Below are 19090 nucleotides of genomic sequence, written 5' to 3'. Positions count from 1 at the left end.
AACCCCCTATCTCAAACCCCCTACTTCACTCCAGTCTGCAACCCCCTATCTCAAAACCCCTACTCCACTCCAGTCTGCAACCCCCTATCTCAAACCCCCTACTCCACTCCAGTCTGCAACCCCCTATCTCAAACCCCCTACTTCACTCCAGTCTGCAACCCCCTATCTTAAACACCCTACATCAGTCCAGTCTCGAACCAAACCGTTATCACCTGAAGCTCCTTGCTTTCCCGAAGACACGCATCATTCAGTAATAGATGAGTGTCTCCCAGACATTGGCGTTTCTCACATCTGACTTTGAGAGGTGTAGTTGCAAATTATTTAACCTGTTCTTTTTGGTCTTATCCACATAAAGGTTATGGGAAGAATATTTGCTTACGCTGGCATTTTCTCCCAGAATGGGAGATTATCATTCCATGCCTGGATGCCCCTCTGTATGTGTGAGTGAGTGTGAGTGTGTGTGTGTTTTGTGCCGTACTGTTTGTGACTCTTGTGTATTGTCACGGCTCTTGTCGGAATACATGGACCAAAACGCAGAGTGGTAAGTGTTCATGATGTTTTATTAATCAAAAAACACTCGAACAAAATAACAAAGGGAAAAAAACAAAAACAGTTCTGTCAGGTGCAGACACTAAACAGAAAATAACTACCCACAAAACCCCAACGGAAAAGGACAACTTATATATGATCCCCAATCAGAGACAACGATAGACAGCTGCCTCTGATTGGGAACCACACAAACATAGAAATAAAGACACTAGAATGCCCATCCCAGTCACATCCTGGCCTAACAAAAATAGAGAATAAAAGCCTCTCTATGGCCAGGGCGTGACAGTACCCCCCCCAAAGGTGCGGACTCCGGCCGCAAAACCTGACTCTAAAGGGGAGGGTCCGGGTGGGCATCCCTTACGGCGGCGGCTCCGGTGCGGGACGTAGACTCCCCTCCTCCAGCAGATCTCTCCGCTTTGGTGGCGGCCCTGGTGTATGGACCTTCACTGGAGGAACCGGGCCGTAGATCACCGCCAGAGGAACCAGACCACCGATTATTGCCGGAGGCTCCGGACTGGGAAACGTCGCTGGAGGCTCCGGACTGGGGACCGTCGGTGGAGGCTCCGGACTGGGGACCGTCGCTGGAGGCTCCGGACTGTGGACCGGCGCAGGAGGCTCCGGACTTGGAGCCGGAACAGGTCTCACCGGACTGAGGAGACGTTCTGGCAGCCTAGTGAGTGGAGCTACCACAACACATCCTGGCTGGATACTCACTTTAGCTCTGTGAGTGTGGAGAGCTGGCACAGGACGCACCGGGCTATGATGGCGCATTGGAGGCATAGTGCGTAGAGCCAGTGCAGGATACACTGGACCGTGGAGGCGCACCGAAGGTCTGGAGCGCAGAGCTGACACAACTCGTCCTGCCTGGATACCCCCTGTAGCCCGGCAAGTACGGGGAGCTGGAACAGGCCGCACTGGGCTGTGCTGGCGAACCGGGGACACCGTGCGTAGAACTGGCGCCGGATAACCTGGGCCGAAGAGACACACCGGAGACCAGGAACGCTGAGCCGGCACAATCCGTCCTGGCTGAATGCCCACTAGCACGGCCACTGCGGGGAGCTTGCACAGAGCGCACCGGGCTGTGGATGCGCACTGAAGGCATGGTGCACCGAACCGGATAGCATGGTGCTTGACCGGTCACTCACTCCCCACGGTAAGCACGAGGAGTTGGCTCTCCAGATTTGAGATTTTAATACCAACCCCTGTGTCTTTGTGAGATGTGTTGTGAGTGAACGGATTATCTCCACATATGTATTTCCCCACCGTAAAGCATGGAGGAGAAGTTTTTATGGTGTGGGGGTGCTTGCTGGTGACACTGTCTGTGATTCATTTAGAATTCAAGGCACACTTAACCACCATGGCTACCACAGCATTCTGCAGCGATACGCCATCCCATCTGGTTTGCGCTTAGTGGGACTATCATTTGTTTTTCAACAGGACAATGACCCAACACACCTCCAGGCTGTGTAAGGGCTATTTTACCAAGAAGGAGAGTGATGGAGTGCTGCATCAGATGACCTGGCCTCCACAATCCCCTGACCTCAACCAAATTGAGATAGTTTGGGATGAGTCGGAACACAGAGTGAAGGAAAAGCAGCCAACAAGTGCTCAGCATTTGTGGGAACTCCTTCAAGACTGTTGGAAAAGCATTCCAGGTGAAGTTGGTTGAGTGAATGCCACGAGTGTGCAAAGCTGTCATCAAGGCAAAGGGTTGCTATTTGAAGAATCTCAAATATAACATTTATTTTGATTTGTTTAACACTTTTTTTGCTTACTACATGATTCCATATGTGTTATTTCATAGTTTTTATGTCTTCATTATTATTCTACAATGTAGAAAATAGTGAAAAAATAAAATAATTATAATTGAATGAGTAGGTGTTCTAAATCTTTTGATCGGTAGTGTATGTACAGTTGAAGTCGGAAGTTTGCATACACTTAGGTTGGAGTCATTGAAACTTGTTTTTCAACCACTCCACAAATTTCTTGTTAACAAACTATAGTTTAGGCAAGTCGGTTAGGACATCGACTTTGTGCATGACACAAGTAATTTTTCCAACAATTGTTTACAGACAGATTATTTCACTTATAATTCACTGTATCACAATTCCAGTGGGTCAGAAGTTTACAAACACTAAATTGACTGTGCCTTTAAACAGCTTGGGAAATTCCAGAAAATGATGTCATGGCTTTAGAAGCTTCTGACCTCATTTGAGTCAATTGGAGGTGTACCTGTGGATGTATTTCAAGGCCTACCTTCAAACTCAGTGCCTCTTTGCTCACATCAGCCAACACCTCATAAAAACAATTGTAGACCTCCACAAGTCTGGTTCATCCTTGGGAGTAATTTCCAAATGCCTGAAGATACCACGTTCATCTGTACAAACAATAGTACGCAAGTATAAACACCATGGGACCACGCAGCCGTCATACCGCTCAGGAAGGAGGCGTATTCTGTCACCTAGAGATGAACGTACTTTGGTGCGAAAAGTGCAAATCAATCCCAGAACAACAGCAAAGGACCTTGTGAAGATGCTGGAGGAAACAGGTACAAAAGTATCTATATCCACAGTAAAACGAGTCCTATATCGACATAACCTGAATGGCCGCTCAGCAAGGAAGAAGCCACTCCTCTAAAACCACCATAAAAAAGCCAGACTACGGTTTGAAACAACACATGGGAACAAAGATCGTACTTTTTGGAGAAATGTCCTCTGGTCTGATGAATCAAAAATAGACCTGTTTGGCAATAATGACCATTGTTATGTTTGGAGGGAAAAGGGGGAAGTTTGCAAGCCAAAGAACACCATCCCAACTGTGAAGCACAGGGGTGGCAGCATCATGTTTTGGGGGTGCTTTTCTGCAGGAGGGACTGGTGCACTGCACAAAATAGATGGCATAGTGAGGCAGGAAAATTATGTGGATATATTGAAGCAACATCTCAAGACATCAGTCAGGAAGTTAAAGCTTGGTCGCAAATGGGTCTTCCAAATGGACAAGCATACTTCCAATGTTGTGGCAAAATGGTTTAAAATGTCTTACGGCTGAGTTCAAACAACAGAAATCTCATAATTAAAATTCCTCAAACATACAAGTATTTTACACCATTTTAAAGATAAACTTGTTTTTAATCCCGCACAGTGTCCGATTTCAAAAAGACTTTACGATGAAAGCACACCATCTGATTATGTTAGGTCAGTACCTAGTCACAGAATCACTCAGCCATTTTTCCAGCCAAATAGAGGAGTCACAAAAAGCAGAAATAGAGATAAAATTAATTATTAACCTTTGATGATCTTCATCAGATGACACTCATAGGTGTCCTGTTCCTGAACTTATTTCCTTTGTTCAGTCTTGTTTAGTTGGTCAGGACGTGAGCTGCGTGGGCATTCTATGTTATGTGTTTCTATGTTTGGTTTAGGGTTGTCAACTAGCCTGATATGGTTCTCAATCAGGGGCAGGTGTTTTACCTTTCCTCTGATTGGGAACCATATTTAGGTAGGCTGTTCTCACTGTTTGTTTGTGGGTGATTGTTCCTGTTCATTGCGTTCTTCGTTGTCTGTATGTTCACATGTTCAGGTCTGTAGCGTCGTTAGTTTCATTTTTTGTTTATTGTTTTTGTTCGTGTTAAGTGTTTCCAATAAATATGGAGACATACCACGCTGCGCTTTGGTCCTCCTATCTTCCACCTAACGACGAGCGTTAAAATAGGACATCATGTTACACAATACATGTATGTTTTGTTCGATAAAGTTAATATTTATATCCAAAAATCTTAGTTTACATTGGCGCTTTATGTTCAGTAATGTTTTTTTTCTCCAAAACATCCGGTGATGTTACAGAGAGCCACATCAATTTACAGAAATACTCACAATAAACATTGATAAAAGATTTACGGAAAAAGCACACCATGCAATAATCTGAGTACGGCGCTCAGACACAAAAACAAGCCATACGGGTATGTTGTGGAGTCAACAGAAGTCAGAAATAGCATTATAAATATTCACTTACCTTTGATGATCTTCATCAGAATGCACTCCCAGGAATCCCAGTTCCACAAAAAATGTTTGTTTTTTTCCGATAAAGTCCATAATTTATGTCCAAATACCTCCCTTTTGTTCGCGCCTTCAGTTCACAAATCCAAATTCACGACGCGCAGGCCAGACAAAAAGCCAAAACATTCCAGTACACTTCGTATAAACATGTCAAACAATGTATAGAATCAATCTTTAGGATGTTTTTAACATAAACCTTCAATAATGTTTCAACCGGAGAATTCTTTTGTCTTTAGAAATGTAATGGAACGCAGCTACCTCTCACGTGAGCGTGCCTGAACGAGCTCATGGCCTTCTGGCAGCACCCCTTACTCAATCAGCTCTTATTCTCTCCTCCTTTACAGTAGAAGCCTGAAACAAGGTTATAAAAACTGTTGACATCTAGTGGAAGCCTTGGGAAGTGCAATCGGACCAAATTTCCACTGTATCTTGGATAGGCAAAGAGTTGAAAAACTACAAACCTCAGATATCCCACTTCCTGGTGGGATTTTTTCTCAGGTTTTTGCCTGCCATATGAATTCTCTTATACTCACAGACATCATTCAAACAGTTCTAGAAACTTCAGAGTGTTTTCTATCCAAATATACTAATACTATGCATATCATAGCTTCTGGGCCTGAGTAGCAGGCAGTTTACTCTGGGCACGCTTTTCATCCAAGCTACTCAATACTGCCACCCAGCCATGAGAAGTTTTAAGGACAACAAAGTCAAGATATTGGAGTGGTCTTCACAAAGCCCTGACCTCAATCCCATAGAAGATTTGTGGGCAGAACTAAAAAAGCGTGTGCGAGCAAGGAGGCCTACAAACCCTACTCAGTTACACCACCTCTGTCAGGAGGAATGGGCCAAAATTCACCCAACTTATTGTGGGAAGCTTGTGGAAGGCTACCCAAAATGTTTGACCCAAGTTAAACAATTTAAAGGCAAAAGCTACCAACTACTAATTGAGTGTATGTAAACTTCTGATCCACTGGGAATGTGATAAATGAAAGCTGAAATAAATCATTCTCTCTACTATTATTCTGACATTTCATAATCTTAAAATAAAGTGGTGATCCTAACTGGCCAAAGACAGGTAATTTTTACCAGCATTAAATGTCAGGAAATATGAAAAACTGAGTTTAAATGTTTTTGGCTAAGGTTTATGTAAACTTCCGACTTCAACTGTATGTTAGTGTCTTTAGCAAACCTATGTATTAAACTCTAGCTCTATAATACAGTAAATTGCCCACCGATGTAATTAGTGACCAAGGGAGACTCGAGATGTTGAATTTTCCATACACAAGTTCCAAAGAGGCTGCGCTGGGTAAGTGACCCATCTCCCTCCCCCATTCAGTACCTTTGATGTCCAGTCAATTCCAGGGGTCCAGTATTAAAGTTTAATTGGGCCCCATAACATGCACAGATCATTTACTCACACACACATGGTATGCATGCACGCACACAGACACACACGATCGAACACACACACACACACACACACACACACACACACACACACACACACACACACACACACACACACACACACACACACACACACACACACACACACACACACACACACACACACACACTGAGCCCTGTGGGGAACCAGCTGTCATTTCACATTTCACATGTACTAACGAAAGCATGCACGCACGCACGCACGCACACACACACACACACACACGTACAAACACACACACACTGACAGTTGCACGTACAAACACACACACACTGACAGTTGCACGTACAAACACACACACACACTGACAGTTGCACGTACAAACACACACACACACTGACAGTTGCATGTACAAACACACACAGACTGACTGAACCCTGTGGGGGACCAGCTGTCATTTCACATTTCTCATTCTGTGTCATTTAGCGAAGTGTGTTTGATCTGAATAGACTTTTGGACTTTTAGATTCTCCCCTCTGTGACTATCTACATGTTGGACTCTCTCTCTCTTTTTCCCTTTCTCTTTCTCCCTCTCATTCTCCCTCCCTCCCTCTCATTCTCCCTCCCTCCCTCTCATTCTCCCTCCCTCCCTCCCTCCCTCCTTCCCTCCCTCCCTCCCTCCCTCCCTCCCTCCCTCCTCTCTTCCCCTATCACTCCAATTCCCTCTGTACCATTTCCTTCCTCAATCTACTTGTCTGTCTCCCTCCCCTCTGTCTCTTTCTCCCTATTCTTCCTCACCCTCTTTTCTCGGTCCACCAAGTGTCAGTCAAGGACAATTTCAGGCGATCCCTGAGCAATGTCTGCAGGCTTAGCTTATGATTTCCTCTCTCTGCTTCATAGCTTTTCTCTGGCAGCCCCTAATATCCTAACTTTCCCTCAAAGTTATTTTCCATAGTCTAAGTTTGATGAGATAGCTATGAAACGGCTTCTCAGGGATTCATTATGTCTCTCCTCGAGTGTAAGTGGTGACTATTCCACCATTTTCAGGGTGTGATTTAAGAAGTCTCACTAGATGTTAATTTGATCATCTATTTAAACAGAGGATGTTGGAATATGGGATAAAAATAGCGCTAGCGAGTAGCTATAGTGACGTAGCAGCGGATGTTTATGTGGCGTGACAGGTCGGTTTGTACGATTGGGGTGTCTTCATGTGGCTCATTTGACATTCCACTTTAAGGCTTTTCTCATTTAGGCATCCTCCATGCATAAGAAACTGTGTTTAATGTACTATATGTTTTGCATGTTGACTGTACTGAATGTGTTATACTATGTAAATTGCCTAGCCTAGAACAAAAGTTTTCTGCAAAATGAACACACACACAGGCAAGCAGACAAGCACGCACGCACGCGCACCCACGCACAAACAAACAAACACACACGCACACATTACAACTCTCAAGGTTAAACCTTCTCACTCCTCTCCCTCCACTTCTAGACTTGAGTAAAGTCTCATCTCTGGAATCATTGGTGTCTCCACCCCAGCCCTGACGCCCCGTAGCTCGTTACATATGCTGCTTCACCAACGAGAGACACCTTGTCTGAGGTCAGCCAGTAGAGATTGATAGCTACCGTCCCAAACGATGCACATATCTCTCTCGGTCTACAGGAAAAGCTCTGCAGGGTAATCTAGAACCCTTTCAGATGTGATCCCTTGTGCACTCATCACTCTGCAGGATTTATTAGAAAGAAGTGATCTTAGAATGTGTATAAGAGGCTTCCCTAGTGGGCACAGCAGTCTAAGGCACTGCACCAGAGTGTTGCGGCGTCACTACAACCTGGGGTTCGATAGGGCGGCAGACAATTGGCTCAGCGTCGTCCGGGTTAGGGGAGAGTTTGGCCGGGGGAGGCTTTACTTGGCTCATCGCGCTCTAGTGACTCCTTGTGGCGGGCCGGGCGCCTGCAAGCTGATTTCGGTCAGCAGTTGAACGGTGTTCCCTCTGACAAATTGGTGCAGCTGGTTAAGCGAGTGGGTGTTAAGAAGCGCGGCTTGGGGGCCTCCCGAGAGGCGCAGTTTTGCCAGTGGTTGTGAGTAATTTAGCCTTATGTTGTACATGCCTAATTGTGTTGGTCTGAAGTGATGTTTGATAGCATGGGGTTAGATTCAAATGGCCATGTCTCGTCCTGCAAGGCCCATTAGTTGTTTGCTCAGCCGTTAACCTTGTCATTAACGGTGTTGGTAATCTTAATGGAGAATGGAGTCAGTGAAAACGTCTCTTTGCCTGAGAGCAGCGGCATATTTTTTTACAGATAGACGTTGTTGTTTCCTCTGATTCAGGGATATGTAAGGACGTTTAGTCCTGCATTACAGTGAGTAAAGGGGCGTGTGCGTGCGTGTTTGTGTGCGGGCGTGCATGTGTGAAGATCAATGGTCTTGGGTTTCGCTCCAGTCGTTACTTATTTTCTCCTACTCCGTGAGAGGAACTCTATCTCTCTCTCGCTCCCTCTCTTTTTGTATTAGCGTGGATCAGCTAGGAGGAAATTGAGAATTAGCTTGGAATAAATGAGGCTTTAGAAGAGAGCCATAGATCAGAGGTATACTGTGAGAGAGTTAATGGTCAGAGGGACAGCAAGAAAGAGAGAGAGATAGAGGGGGGGGGGGTGAGCGAGCGAGAACAAGAGAGTGAGAGAGAAAGAGGGAGGAGGGAGGGAGAGGGGGAGAGCGAGAGTGGGTATGTGGGTAGTGAGAGAGAGAACGAGAGAGGGTGGAGAGAAAGAGAGATCGAGAAAGGTGAAAGTTTTTGGGATCGCAGTCGTATTAGAGTAATAAGATAGCACTGCAGTGGTGATGGTGGCAGATGCTACAGATAGTCGTGTTGTGTTCCTGAGGCAGACAATAACAATATAATGTTTTAGGGTAGAATTGTCTGTTATCTCTGTTGTGTGTGTGAGTTTGTGTGCATGTGAGCGTGTGTGCATGCATGTGTGTATACTGTACGTGTGTAAGAGCTCCCGAGTGGCGCAGCAGTCTAAGGCACTGCATCTCAGTGAATGAGGCGTCAGTAAAGACCCTGGTTCGATCCCGGGCGGCGTACAATTGGCACAGCGTCGTCCGGGTTACGGGAGGGTTTGGCAGACAATAACAATATAATGTTTTAGGGTAGAATTGTCTGTTATCTCTGTTGTGTGTGCGAGACCATTATTGTAAAATAAGAATTTGTTTTGAACCGACTTGCCTAGTTAAATTAAGGTTAAATAAAAAAAATATCTGTGTGTATTTCTTTAAGAGTCTGATTTGGAAAAAAGAACATCTTAGACTGAAAAAAGATTGATGGCTTACTTAAAACAGTTATAGTTTTGTACAAAATCGTTCATATAATTTCAAACCCCACAGAGGTACAGTATGAAGTAATGAAACAAGTCCAATCGGCCCATATAGTCCTCAAGGGGCTTTTAAAAACATCCCAATGCTTCAGGGCCAGAGAAAATCCAACGTGAGAGTGTAGTGTGTGATAGATGGGCTAAATCAACTCTCTTCTCCCAGTAATCTCTCAATTCTGATTCATGATTGGACCAGCGACAGAGGTGACCCCGTGTTCCAATGATTCTCCCATATCAAATACGAGGAGGTCAATAAAGGTCACAATGACCATTATTAAACGCTCCGCGCAGAGATTACAATTGATTTTCTGTTCCTTTTCAATTGTTCAGCGCAAAACAGAGCAAACGGCTGCCAGTGAATTGTGTACATGTCTCGTGTGTTTACATCCGATCAAATAGCATGCCATTTTTTGATTGTCAAGAGACAAGAGGACATGTGTGTGTGTGTTTCTAATATCATGAACACGCAACACTAGTTTTCTTCAGCTCAGTAACATTATGGGATGTGTTTTCCAACAGGAACCTGGGGAAATCAGGCCTGCGTGTCTCCTGTTTGGGCCTCGGTGAGTACGTTTAGTTAGCATGAGTGACACTTCGCTAATGATTTGATTCGCATCCATGTGTGACCTCTGTATTCAGCTCAACTCTTTCCAGGTACTAATGCTTTATTATGTCCTATGGGTTTGTGCAAAGGGATGCAAGTGGTTGTGTGTGTGCGGTGCGTGTGCGTGTGCGTGTGTGTGTGTGTGTGGTGCGCGTTTGTGTGTGTGTGTGGTGTGTGTGTATGTGTGTGTGTGTGTGTGTGTGTGTGTGTGTGTGTGTGTGTGTGTGTGTGTGTGTGTGTGTGTGTGTGTGTGTGTGTGTGTGTGTGTATGCGAGTGACATAGATACAGAGAGGCAAAGTTTAGCATCTTCTATACTCTGAGTGTTGAGGGACAGTGTGCAGCTATTTACAGTAATTTAATCCTATTCTTGTTAATATTTAATCAGTGCTCCTGGTTTCAGAAAACAAGCTGCTCAATTATCACCCATATCTAATGCACAACCAGGGGGTAAACAGGCTCTTTGATAGGATTGATTTAATTCATCGGCCTTATGAATACTTAAGCAACGAAATCGACTAGTGCACAACTACGGGGCATAACAGACGGAGTCGGCTTAGAAGAAGGAGCACATGTTGTAATACACTGCTGTAGTTGTTGTTGAGCCAGCTGTCGAATTTCAACCATATTAACGTTGACATGAAAGGAGTCAAAACACTTCAACACGAAACGCGCTATCAAGAACAAGAAAAAATGAAAGGAGCCGCCTACGATTCCCCATATGGAAGTTTCTTGTCATTGTTGCTAGCTATCTGACTGTTCAAAATCACAACAAGCTCGGCTTCCGGCCCCGTTGATGCACACGCATCATTTTCATGATGATGTCAGCCAACCCAACAGATAAACACGCTTTGTGTTTATCTTCTATGTGTGTTTGTGTGTGTGTGTGTGTGTGTGTGTGTGTGTGTGTGTGTGTGTGTGTGTGTGTGTGTGTGTGTGTGTGTGTGTGTGTGTGTGTGTGTGTGTGTGTGTGTGTGTGTGTGCAGTAATAGTACAATATAAAGTCATCCTTGTGCTTTTGAGCAAGGCAAATAAGTCATACTCGCCTATTGCCTTGTACAGCAACTCTAATGACCCAGCTGAAACACTGAGGGGGTAATTGAGGCTAAAGGGAGAAGTCAACAAACAGTAAGCACACAGTAACTGAATTATTTTGGGGTGATGCTAGGCGATTCTGACAAGGACAGAGGGGCTGTAGCTTTACACTGCAAAGACTGGGAGCAAAGTTAGCGTCGTAACACACACACACATGAAATGACTCACACGTACACACACACACACACACACAAACACGCAGCTCCACCCAGGGTGGGTTTAGCAGTGGTGAATCATGGGTAAGTCGAGTCGAGGCCAGGGTTGTGACAGGGAGAGAAACAAGAGGATGAGTACTGACCCTGCCAGAATTGATCCTACTGTGCCCTCTGACCTTTCACATTTTTTTGTTAGATGTTGGATTTGAGAGTGTTAGTCATATTTCTGTGTCCAAAGCTAGCAATTGCTGGGTGACTTGTGGTTACACTTTCTATCACTATCAACATAGAGGGGTTTAACGTTAAGATTAGAATGTTCCATTTTGTACAAATGGCTTTTTTTGCTCCAGAATTTATGACTTTGACATTTATTTTTCCTAGGTACTTGGGTAACGTTTGGAGGTCAGATTTCAGATGAGGTAAGTCAGGATTCAAATGACAAGCAATGCATGAGACCGTTAAGGAATTGCGCCCACAACATTGGTGTTACCAGAGCAGCATTCCAACCAACTGAGCTATCCCGGACCCCTGGTTAGTGTGGTCGTCCCAAAACAGGTCTCCTTCCCAATCAGGTCCTGTTAGCACCAAGACCTTCTCTGCCTTAACACTCCCTCACCCTGCTGCCTCTCAGATCCATGGGCCAAAATCCCAGAGGCTTTCTGGCTCACACATGGACAGAGAGAAGGACATGGAGACAGTTCACACACAGTTGAACAAACACACACACGCACACACACACATTTAAATACATGCCACACGCACACACGTGCATGGCACACACACACACACACTGGTGGAGTGAGGGCATTGAACTGTGACATTTGTCTACTGGAGACGCTGATACGGGTAGACTGCATTGTCCTTGTGAAAGTGGCCTGCAGGTACAAAAAGTAGAATGATGTTGACAAAGTGTTGTGGGGAAATTACAGGGTGTTGATATTGTCTGTTTGGATTGTGTATTTTATGTAGAGTAACAGGGAGATCCCACAGACTAGATAACAAGACAATATTCATTTAGGTACTAAAACATTGAAATAATGCAAAAAGGGATAGTTCACCCAAACGACAAAATGACACATTGGTTCCCTTACCCTGTAAGCAGTCTATGAACAATGTCTGACAACAATCCATGCTTTGGCTTAGTTTCCCTGGCACCATTTCCAAATGTTAACGTTTTATCATTTATGGCACAAATCCCAACCGAAATGTATTTCTCTCATTTGTTTTTGCTGAATTCTATCCAGTACAATATATGCTATTTAGCAGATAAATTGATCTGAATAGATTTACAGTCATGTGTGCATACATGCGGTCCAGGAATCAAACCCATTGTTCTGGCGTTGCAAGAGCCCTTGCTCTACCAACTGAGCTAGAACTGCTCCGTTTCATTTTGAGTTTCAAAGTCTTTTCTCTTGTTGTGTCTCTGCCGAATGCCTCTCAGCTGCCAGCTCTCTGTTCTCCTGGGTTGATGAAGCCTCTTGTGTTTCTCAGGTGGCTGAGCAGCTGATGACCATCGCCTACGAGAACGGGGTCAATCTCTTCGACACAGCCGAAGTTTACGCTGGGGGGAAGTGAGTGTGATCTGAATACCTATTACCTACCTACCTGAAACCAGAGGGCAGGAATGGCTATTTTACTTGTATTTTTTATTTCACCTTTGATTTAACCAGGTAAGCTAGTTGAGAACAAGTTCTCATTTACAACTGCGACCTGGCCAAGATAAAGCAAAGCAGTGCGACACAAACAACAACCTGGCTAATCTGGTCTTGGTGGGTTGACACACACATACAGTGCAGGTTTTAGTTCCAGACCAGCACTAAACCCCACAAAGTACAGGGGTCAGCCAAGCTGACAGTGGTGTGAATCAACCATATGGAATGAGATTAGTTCTAAAGCAATTAGGTTTACAGCGTGGGTGCATGCCAGACTGTTTGTTTATTCAACATAGTTGCCTTGCCAAGACAAGGAGAATTCAGCTGAGGCTGAAACAAGCTGGCACCCACACCAGTACATGTACACTTCCATGCACACATGATTGAACATAGTACAGGATGCATACAGTGTATATGGGGAGCATTGATAATGCGCAATGGTTCATTTGATCAAGTTCTAATAGTACTTCCTGTTATACAGTATGAAACGTGCTATCTTCCCGAATGACTTCGAACGCAGCATTCTGGGGCTTCGGTTTTCATCCTCAACTGAATTCCACAGTAATGGGTTGGTTGGATTTAGCAACAGATTGGAACGCTTTGTCAATGCTCAAGCACTTTACATTGTAAAGGCACCTACCAATGTTTAGCACCACTAGCGTAGCACAGTTTCCCTGTGATCCCGCTCTCCTCCAAAAAATCGAATGCGTCAGCCACTCACAAAGAGCAGGCAATCGCTGTCCATGGTTCTGAAATGCCGACGTCTATGTGGCTGCCTATCAGATTATGTTATTATTTATTTAACTAGGCAAGTTGGTTAACTTCTTTGGGGTAGGGGGCAGTATTTTCACTTCCGGATGAAAAGTGTGCCCAGAGTAAACTGCCTGCTACCCAGATGCTAGAATATGCATATTATTAGTATATTTGGATAGAAAACACTCTGAAGTTTTTCAACTCTTTGCTTATCCAAGATACGGTGGAAATGGGGTCATATTGCACTTTCTAAGGCTTCCACTAGATGTCAACAGTCTTTAGAACCTTGTGTGAGGCTTCTACTGTGGAGTTGGGGCGAATGAGAGGGGATTGAGTAAGGTCTCTCCCAGAGTGCCATGAGCTGACCACACGCGTTCACGTGAGAGTTAGCTTGAGTTCCATTGCATTGCCATGCTCTTTCACTGGATGTTGGTCAGGTGGGACGTTAGCGTCTCACATACCCTTGAGAGGTTAAGAACAAATTCTTATTTCCAATGACGTCCTACCCCAGCCAAACCCTAACGACGCTGGGCCAATTGTGCGCCACCCTATGGGACTCCCAATCACAGCTGGTTGTGATACAGTCTGGAATCAAACCAGTGTCTGTAGTGACGCCTCTAGCACTAAGATGCGGTGCCTTAGACCGCTGCGCCAGTCAGGTGCTAGTGCTTTTAGTAGCCTATAGATTTCCTTAAATGGATACATGTTTATTTATATTTGGTTGTAATTTTGTCATGTTAAGCCTAACGTTGATGTTTCACGAAGCTATCTGCCTACTGTGTCGCAATGCTGCTATTCAGAATGCTGGCTGGCGGCAATAATGTATTTTCTTGTTCAGTAATTAAAGTGGGTAATTCAAACATTGCAGATTCTAAAACAAATTTTCAATACAACGGCATACTAATCAGTAACCCAAATATTTTTGGGGAATATAGAACTGTCCTGCAGGCCTATAGCCTACCTTAGCCGACTTCTGCTCTAGCGCAACTTTGAAATAAAGTTTGTGCTGCGTAAAACCAGTCCACTAGCCGCTAGGTCTCTGGCAGTCATCAGCTTGGTTTTCTGGGAGAGGAGGAAGAGAAGGAGGTCTTCACTAGTCACTATTCTCGAGCGGAGGAAGTAGAGGAGGAGCAAGGCCACTGTCATTGCCTGGCCCGGGCAGTGAATTCTCTGTCGGGACTGGGAGGTTGCTAGTGCTAGCTGATGCATAAGTAGGACTACTAGCTTCCACCTGCGATGATGTTTCGTCACTCGAGGATGATGTGGTAGCTTTGCTGATGTGGTTCCGTAATTTGGCACGAGCTTGATCAGAAAAAGCTTATTTTGCGGCTTTTTTTGTGCACCACTTGGTCTTGGCCTTTTATTTATCCACCGGCACCGCTGAGAAATAGGCTAATTAAATGCATGACAACTGTATTGCCTGTCTGTCTCAGCTACTACCATGTAGACACACACACACACACACACACACACACACACACACACACACACACACACACACACCCTTAGAGTTAATATACCTGCTTTATTACAGAGCCGAGATAATCCTGGGGAACATCATCAAGAAAAAGTGCTGGAGGTATGTATCATCTTTTAAGTGTGTGTTTGTGTGTGTGTGTGTGTGTGTGTGTGTGTGTGTGTGTGTGTGTGTGTGTGTGTGTGTGTGTGTGTGTGTGTGTGTGTGTGTGTGTGTGTGTGTGTGTGTGTGTGTGTGTGAGAGAGAGAGAGAGAGACGGGGCCAGCTAACAAACGTTAATCTACCGTTAGTCTACCGTTAATCAACCCACACATTTTCTCTCAATTCCATCACCAACATAACTCATCCACCCATCTGCTAACTAGGTCTGCAGCAGTAACCATGGCAATCAGAGGAAAGTGATGTGTTCTTGGCTATGCAAAGGCTGGTAGGCTGGTAGGTGGTCAGGCCTCAGCTATCAGGACATACTGATCTCATACATCTTTGCTGCTTCATTTCTTCAGTTCACGTCGGTTCACCGCCTCCGATTTAATCGTTAAACAGCCAAGCAATGGGGATTTGACTTTACTTTGAGTCGATACACTGTATCCTATCAAAGTTCAGAGAAAGTGTCCCAGAATACTTTTCCGCATACTTGAATAGCGTGTACAAAAAAGCTAAAGGATCCATATTGTTGACTCCCCTACAGTATTAAGACATGACATAAGGCTATATTCATCAGGATACGGATAGGGATTTCCATGTCTTTCCCTCTGTTTGTCTGGCTGATCTCTCTCCCTTTGTGTTTATGTAGGAGGTCGAGTCTGGTGATCACCACCAAGCTCTACTGGGGAGGGAAGTAAGTATGTTTCTCCTCAGACATTCTGAGCACCACGCCAATGTGATTCTGAGGTGCGTGAAATAGGATAGACCTTTGAACGGTCTGTACTGAGGCTCACCTATACCGTATACTGTCTGAGTTCTGTCTTGACAGAAGTTGAAAAGGATCATCCATCCGAGAGCTCTAACCTGTTCATCTTCTCTTTATTAGACATATCCTGTCTGTTTGAGGTTCCTAATGAGGATCTAGATAATTGGTCAGGTCGGAGTCGTTCCTGTGTCTGTTACTGACTCTGCAGGTCGAATCTCAACTAAAACGCTCTTCCCTTTACAGTGCACTAGAGCCACAAAAGGCTGGATTTACACTATGATGAAGGAGGGTGTCCAAGATTTGTGCACATACTCAGGCCAAAAGTAGTGCACAGCAACATGGTACCATAGAGCTCAACCAGCTCTATCTTTGAAGTATCAGAGTGGTTCTGTGGTGACACAGCCCTCTTCACTGAAGGGAGAGAGGGAGAGGGAGAGGGAGAGGGAGAGGGAGAGGGAGGGAGGGAGAGGGAGAGAGAGAGAGAGCCATGATTAACAACCAGCCTGGCAGTCTGTTTGGGGCCTGACGAGGCTCTCTGCGTCTCTGAACAGACTTGCACACACAGCTGGGGGAGCCGATAACATAACAGAGAATAACACAGCCAGAGATCCAGGATGACTCAGTCCCACGCTACAGTTCTCTGTGTGCCTGGAATATCAGTCCCCAACTCTCAGAGGGAGTCTGGGTGGCTCTGTCAGTAGAGCATGTCACTTGCAATGAAAAAGGTTGTGGGTTTGATTCCTGCTGGGGCCACCCATGTGTAAAATGTATTCAAGCCTTATTGTAAGTTGCTTTGCTTAAAAGTGTCTGTTAAGTGGCATATATTATGAAAAGAGAGGGGGGTGAGCATGACGAATAAACTAAGGAGAGGAAGACAAAGAAAGGATTGAAGGGAGGGGGTGTGAAGAAAGAGAGAAGATGGATAGTAATGGAGGAGGGCTGAGTAGATGAGGATGATGTCGCTGACAGTTTGTCATTGACTCAGACATCCACCATGACAGATTACAGGGCATTGCATTTTCAGTGCTGACAGACGATAAAGTTGTTTTGTCGCTACCGACACTTCCCAGGGCCTGTTGTGTCTCTTGTCTATTCATCGATTTGTAGACAGCTCATTGGAGGCTGGTGGGACAAGTTCAACGCTCTAGTCACTGTAAATCTGTGCGTCTGTATGTCTGTGTGTGTGTGTGTGTGTGTGTGTGTGTGTGTGTGTGTGTGTGTGTGTGTGTGTGTGTGTGTGTGTGTGTGTGTGTGTGTGTGTGTGTGTGTGTGTGTGTGTGTGTGTGTGTGTGTGTGTGTGTGTGCATGCACTGGTGTGTGCCCTTTCGTGTATACTTTTCTGTGTGTATATTTACTTCTTTGTTCTTTTCCAGAGCGGAGACAGAGAGAGGACTCAACAGAAAGCACATAATTGAAGGTAAAGTGGCTGATTTCCTCTCCTCCTCTTCCTTCTGTCTTGTCCTCCACATCACTCCATACCCCAGCTCACCTCTATAATCCCCTCCTTTTCATATCCACATCAAGTTTTATTTTCTCTCTTCTCCCTCTCTCTTGTGATTGGTTGCTGCAAGAATGCTGTTCATTGACTACAGCTCAGCATTCAACACCATAGTACCCTCCAAACTCCTCATTAAGCTTGAGAACATGGGTCTCGACCCCGCCCTGGACTTCCTGACGGGCGCCCCCAGGTGGTGAAGGTAGGAAACAACATCTCCACTCCGCTGAATCTCAACACTGGGGCCCCACAAGGGTGCGTTCTCAGGCCCCTCCTGTACTCCCTGTTCACTCACGACTGCGTGGCCATGCATGCCTCCAACTCAATCATCAAGTTTGCAGACGACACAACAGTAGTAGGCTTGATTACCAACAATAACGAGACAGCCTACAGGAAGGAGGACAGGGCCCTCGGGGTGTGGTGTCAGGAAAATAACCTCTCACTCAATGTCAGCAAAACAAAAGAGATGATCGTGGACTTCAGGAAACAGCAATGGGAGTAGCCCCCTATCCACGTCGATGGAACAGCAGTGGAGAAGTTGAGAAGTTTTAAGTTCCTCGGAGTACACATCACTGCCAAACTGAAATGATCCACACACACAGACAGTGTGGTGAAGAAGGCACAACAGTTCCTCTTCAACCTCAGGAGGCTGAAAAATGTGGCTTGTCACCAAAAACCCTCACTAACTTTTACAGGTACACAATTGAGAGCATCCTGTCGGGCTGTATCACCGCCTGGTACAGCAACTGCTCCGCCCACAACTGAAAGGCTCTCCAGAGGGTGGTGCGGTCTACACAACGCATCACCGGGGGCAAACTACCTGCCCTCCAGGACACCTGCAACACCCGATGTCACCGGAAGGCAAAAAAGATCATCAAGGACAACAACCACCCGAGCCACTGCCTGTTCACCCCGCTTCCATCCAGAAGGCAAAGTCAGTACAGGTGCGTCAAAGCTGGGACAGAGAGATTGAAAAACAGCTCTTATCTCAAGGCCACAGATTGTTAAACAGCCACCACTAGCACAGAGAGGCGGCTGCCTACCTACAGACTTGATATCATTGGCCACTTTAATAAATGGAACAGTAGACACTTTAATAATGCCCCTTAATAAGAATGTTTACACATCTCGCATTACTCATCTCATACATACAGTATATAATGTATATTGTATCCTTCACTATCTATTCTTTACTATCTATTGCATCTTAGCCGCTCTGTCACTGCTCATCCATATATTTGATACTTATATATTCTCATCCCATTCCTTTACTAGATTGTGTGTATTAGGTGTTGTTGTGAAATTGTTCGATATTGCTGCACTGTCGGATCTAGATGCATAAGCATTTCACTACATTCGCAATAACATCTGCTAAACATACGCATGTAACCAATACACTTTTATTTTATTTCCTCCTATGTGCTCAGTTGAACTTTAACCTCCTCTTTTGAAGTACCTGTATGTCTCTACCACCGTTCAGGGTCGGATGTCTCTGGGTCTTGAGTTGGTCCATTTGTAATATGATATGATAGACATGAGCACCCCTCTATCCATACCGTCGTGTCCTGTAGTGTCCTCTCCTG

At 45.1% G+C, this 19090-nt stretch overlaps 1 protein-coding gene across 1 annotated transcript in view; it reads left to right on the top strand.

The window, feature by feature from the left end:
* LOC129824436 (voltage-gated potassium channel subunit beta-1-like) overlaps nt 1-19090 on the top strand; it is a 79779-nt gene that overhangs the window by 25340 nt on the left and 35349 nt on the right. Inside the window, exons 2-7 of the mRNA XM_055884087.1 lie at nt 9888-9931; nt 11602-11639; nt 12712-12791; nt 15160-15204; nt 15896-15940; nt 17386-17429. Of these exons, the coding sequence (XP_055740062.1) occupies nt 9888-9931; nt 11602-11639; nt 12712-12791; nt 15160-15204; nt 15896-15940; nt 17386-17429 (296 nt within the window). The remainder of the gene's footprint in view (nt 1-9887; nt 9932-11601; nt 11640-12711; nt 12792-15159; nt 15205-15895; nt 15941-17385; nt 17430-19090) is intronic.

The sequence above is a fragment of the Salvelinus fontinalis genome, chromosome 26 (assembly GCF_029448725.1).
Source record: "Salvelinus fontinalis isolate EN_2023a chromosome 26, ASM2944872v1, whole genome shotgun sequence".
In the NCBI taxonomy this organism is placed as follows: domain Eukaryota; kingdom Metazoa; phylum Chordata; class Actinopteri; order Salmoniformes; family Salmonidae; genus Salvelinus; species Salvelinus fontinalis.
Note: the sequence above shows the minus strand (reverse complement) of the source record. Positions and strands in the feature narration are given on the sequence as shown.